The 5,157-nt window shown below is 42.5% G+C and overlaps 1 protein-coding gene across 1 annotated transcript in view; it reads right to left on the bottom strand.

Moving 5' to 3' along the window:
* The window catches only part of SMOC1 (SPARC related modular calcium binding 1), a gene marked incomplete at its 3' end in the record, with an annotated part of 79,295 nt that extends 74,508 nt beyond the window's left edge, over nucleotides 1–4,787 (bottom strand). The window contains exons 1-2 of the mRNA XM_009581540.1: nucleotides 4,653–4,787; nucleotides 3,507–3,678 (exon numbers count right to left, since the gene is read on the bottom strand). Coding sequence (XP_009579835.1) covers nucleotides 3,507–3,678; nucleotides 4,653–4,787 — 307 coding nt within the window. The remainder of the gene's footprint in view (nucleotides 1–3,506; nucleotides 3,679–4,652) is intronic.
* Nucleotides 4,788–5,157: the final 370 nt, after the last annotated feature.

Raw genomic sequence — 5,157 nt, 5'->3', positions numbered from 1 at the left:
CCCCAGCCAATGATCTGTGTCTTTGCATAAAACAGACAAAAATGGAACCTAAGCAAACTACAAAAACATGGCAATCTGGCCCACAGGGTGTCAATCATTCTCCATTCTCCCCATTGTTTTCCACTTCATTTCTGACAAGTTCTACACCTGCAATCTCCAACTTCTTTCCTTTCATGCTGGCATGCTTTGCTCCTTCTTTGATACCCACACACCATTTCTACTCCAGAGTTCCCTAACTTAATTGGAGCATACCTAAAAACACGCCTAAATTTGCAAAGTAATTGAAAGCGTCATTTCAGATTTTATTGACTAACTGCTGCCAAGGAGGGACCCACTTTATTCTCCCTTGACTAGGAATAAGAAAGTTCAAAGACAAAATACATGGATCTAGCAAGTGGACTAAAAAAAAAAAAAAAAAAGAGTGATTTCAAAATATCATCTCCTGTCCAATGAGAACAGTAGGTAGAGGAGAAAGATTACCTTCAAACAACCCACCACTATTCAGAAGGAGACCTTCCTTTCCAGCACATTAGCCAAAAGTTGTGTTCATCCAAGGTGTCCCAGGAGATGGGCTGAAGAGCCCTGTTACAATTCCCACAAGTAACTTACAGATAGGTTCATTCTACACAGTGACTTGTGGTCTAAGAACAAGCTCTATACCAGCAGACTTTCAAAACCAATCATGACAAATCTAAAGGGAAGTTTTTAGAACATTCCCACCCCCTTTTTTTTTTTTTTTTAATTATATAGGCCAAGCAAGTTCCTAGAAACCAACCAGTTAACATAGGACTTAAATGTGTTTTAAGCCACAGATATCCAATATACCCTAATAATCACTGCATCATCTTGACAGCTTGCCAAGACTCATGTAACAAATATTTGTCCTTCATCCCTGCAAAGTTTTGAGGCAGAACCCTTATTTGACATCAGATCTTAAGATGCCTGCTGACAAAAGATCCAGGTAGGAGTGCTTGGCTGTGTATTTTACGCACAGCTACGCCATCTGGAAATATTCTCTGGAATCTCATCAACGAGGCTCCATTTGTCATGGATGCCATAGTTTGATCACTTTAAGCTACTCCTGACCCTTTGTGATGTGTGAGTGAGGGTTCGGAGGGAGTTCAGATTATTTAGCACTGAAGGAATTTCATTGAAAAGCACATGAGGAAGTTAGCAAGGAACAAGAGCTGAATAAGAGCTATAGTTCCTAAAGGGCTGGCAAGATTTCATCTTTTAAGGTCCTTAGGTTCTTGAGAGAGAGCAGAGAGCTAAGCCGAATCAAAAAGGTTCTGTGCTCACTATGGAAACCATTCTGCTTGCCTTGGCACAAGCACAGTACAAGTTATCGGCATATGAAATTGGAAACCTATCGTAACCTGGGGTGCAGAACTATGCCTTGCTGTCCACAGTATACTTCCTCTTTTCCTTATTTTAGTTACCTGGGCTTTTTCACCCACTCAGAGAAGAAGGCACAAGTTAGAATTGCTCATTTCATAAGGATAAGTTCTTGGATACTGTATCTATCACAATTGCATGTGACTGAGCTCGATGGCCCATAGGATCCCTTCCAGTTCTATAGGAGTTCCCCTGTAGAGCATCTCTGTCATGCAGAAGGAATGACGGCCGTTCAGGGTAAATCTGGTGCCCTACTGCAGCAGTAGAAGATGCTCGAACACTGCTGGTGATACCTTCATTTGTGCGAGTACAGGATACAGACCTGGCCAACCACCTGTAGTTAGGTACACCCGTCTCGCAGCTGTCTGTAGTTGCCAAGAACAGTGATCTTTATGCACAACTAGAGGTCATATTCCTAATGCGACTAGAAAAACAAAATACCTTTCAATAGCAGCACACATGGAAATTACCAGCAAGGTTAAATTTGAATGTGATAGTTAAAAGAATATTCCTACTTCCCAGGGATTCATGGGAGTGTTAGTGGGTTAAAAGCGAGACTTGCAGTTGTCAAACACTAGCAGGTTATTAGGTACTGTATAGTACCACAGGGTAAAAGGAAAAAGGAAAGGAGAACATGAGTAGTTTCAGCTAAACATTTCAGTTGTCTCTGACAGAGCAGAAAGGAAAGTATACTTTACCTGTGCTTAAGACAAAAAAAGTCCTTAGTTACTTCTTTGGGACTCTTTGGAATCACAATATACAGTAGGCTGTGTAGTTTGGCTATCAACATTTTCTCCACCTCCAGAAACAGACACTTTTGCATATGGATGTACCACATTTCAGATCCCATGTTTTAAGTGACTGAACAGTGACAGTTTATATGCCAATATCAGCCATGGAGTTGCTTATCTAAGCCACTCTGCTCAAGTGATGAAAGCAAAAGCAGGACTCCCACCCTACCGCTTCTTATTGTGATACTCAAAAGTGCATCACTTGGAAGAACAGTCCAACTGCTTCTTGGGCCCTGGGAATAAAGCTTCTGGGTTTCCAATACTCAGAAAGCAGCATGATTCAAAGGCCTTTTTCTATGCTATGGGAGAGAAGCTGCCATAAAGCAGCCCAGCAGTGGCGAGGGAAAAAAAAAATAATCATACAAGTAAGCTTTTTCCTAATGAGAAACTGTTTAAAAGAGAGCAATACTTGAGGTCATGCTCATAATTCACGCAAACTATAAAGCTTGTCAATACATTGAAAAGGAATTTCCATTTTAGAACAAGTAATTCTGACAAAAATATATTTTTATAATATTGAAAAAGCCTTCATAAACAAAAGTCAGGCTTAAACATATGCCTATTTATCCTTCCACAGGGATTTTAATGAGTTTCTCCTGTCACTTTAACCAATTGCCAAAAACATCTGTGCCATCTGCCCTCTGAGTCAATTGTGCTCAGTAAATGCACTCAACTTGATTTTTCACTTCACTGCAGAAGCAAACTATTTGTGTGACAAGACACCAATACGCAATGTTAAAATGTTGCAACTTCATCTTTAAACTATGCTGAAGAAGACCTGAATTGAGAAAGAAACAATATTCTCACTTTTAAGTAAATGTGTAACAGCAAACAGGAAAAAAAGAGGCCATGTAAAGCCTTGCATGCATTCTGTCTTCTTAATTAGCTCAGCATGGAAAGGCTGGGTATGTCTGAAAAGAGACTAGACATCAAATATGCACTGCCATGTCCTTCCCCACTCCACATTCCTATCACTCCAAGGTATCTCAGATCCTCACCAGCACAGGTAGCAAGGAAGATCTCTTCTTTCAGGATTTGATTTTGCATTTCCATTGGGCCAGCTCCTTCTGCTCTGCAGACACATATTTCGGCCCTTTTTCAGTGATGTCTCTGGCTCCTTTGCCTTCTTTCATTGATAATTTGGCCGGTTCTTACTCCTGCCACCTAAATGCAGACTCAGATACCCATGCTCACATGAATGCACAATTTCAATCAGATTACTCACAGAGCATGGTACTAAACTCAAGGGTCTAAGAATCCAGTTTCTTAGGAGGTAGGACTCCCAATTCCTCCCCTCAAAGGCATTTGAAATCCACCTACCTTTGCACCGGCCGCGGTGTGTCACACTCAGACTTGACTCCCGGCATTTGGCTCTCTGGTAGTCACACATTGACTCGTACGTTCTGCCGTCAGAGGCACACAGGGGTTTGGACTGGGACCTGGAGCAATGCAGGTTACACTGAGGGTCTCTGTCACGGTCGCTTATTAAAAACTGAAGGAAGTGAAAAAAGGAGGGAGGGAGGAAAAAAAAAAAATTGTTTGGTTTGGTTTCCCAAAACAGAGCACGGTGTATTTTGTTTTTATGACAATAGCAATATGGTCTATAATGCAGTTTAAGCTGCCTACCAAAGCTGACTTTGCCTGAAGGGAACTTCAAATGAAACACGTACATCTTTAAAAAAAAATTAAGGGTCTTTGCCATTCCATTTTCTTTAATAGAACGGAAACATTACTCACTCTGCCTCACCTCTGAAAACATAAGATGTGCAAAGCCAAACACAACCCACACGGGAAGGGCAATACTGAGTCACAACAGCCCAGCTTGCCCAGCGCCCTGCTACAAACAGTATCTGGTACTAGACAATTTTAGTCAGAGGTGCAAGAAACTTATCACTGAGGACGGAGGAACACAAGTAACCTATCAAGATTGGCCTTGGTAGTTGAACCATAGGATGTGGCCAGCTTTATATCACCAGTTATTTGGGTTTTTTAAAGCATTACTTATGTCATTTGTGGATACACCTGCAACAGCATACCTGCACAGTTCCAAAGCCATGTTTTGTTCCTTCCCAATGACATCCTGCCCAGCTGGCAATTGCATTCCATGCATCCCACAAGCTAACTGCACACTATGTGAAAAGCTATTTCTTTTCAGAAGTTTGAATTTGTCATCTTTCTGAATACTACTTCTTCCCGAGTGTTCTGTTTGGATGCAGCCCGTTTTGTATAAACATGGCACTCCTTTCTTGTCAGTCTCTCAATGCGAACAACCCTAGACTCCCAATTCCTTGCCCAGAAGACTTCCTCCGTACCACGATCACTGCTATTTCCCTTCTCTGAAGACAGCATGGCTTCTGCCTTGTCTTTTGGCGATGGGGAAACCCACAATGCACATGAATGGGTCCCCATTTTCTGTCCACTTGTTCCCTGCAAATCCCAACATCTGGCAGTAATTTACTGTTGTACCCTGAGCTGCCTATAGGGATACCCGGGTCTCTTTCCCAAGTTCATACTGGCTTCCTGAGGACCTTGACTGCCCGTCCTCTTTCCATAGAAGAGTTTCACCAGGATATGATAGTGGCAGCCCTTTTCACTTCCCATGCTATCCCGCTTAGTGGTTAGTCAGTTAGACCTTTAACTGTTACCCAAACCCAACCACCTGCTCACAGGAAGATTTCAGGGGACTCTTGAAACAAGTCCCATGAGGATTAAGCAAAGAAAAGGGAAGTTAAACCTGCCTTGCACTTCCCCTTCCCAAGCTCCCATCTCTTAAGCCTCTCGCAAGCCTGGGGGGACCAGAGTTGCTCTCTAATACACCAATATCCCAGTTTGCTGTCAAAGCAGTTATGAGCTCGCAGTTCAGAGCTGGCTGGGCACTGACTGACACCCTGCCTGCATGCACAAAGCCACGGCTCTCCAAGTGTGTTGATAGCTGGATGCCTTGCAGGGAAGTGTGAGTCATTGCCATAAT

The sequence above is a fragment of the Fulmarus glacialis genome, unplaced genomic scaffold (genome assembly GCF_000690835.1).
Source record: "Fulmarus glacialis isolate BGI_N327 unplaced genomic scaffold, ASM69083v1 scaffold2010, whole genome shotgun sequence".
In the NCBI taxonomy this organism is placed as follows: Eukaryota; Metazoa; Chordata; class Aves; order Procellariiformes; family Procellariidae; genus Fulmarus; species Fulmarus glacialis.
The sequence above is the reverse complement of the archived record's forward strand: the minus strand, read 5'-3'. Positions and strand labels throughout refer to the sequence as shown.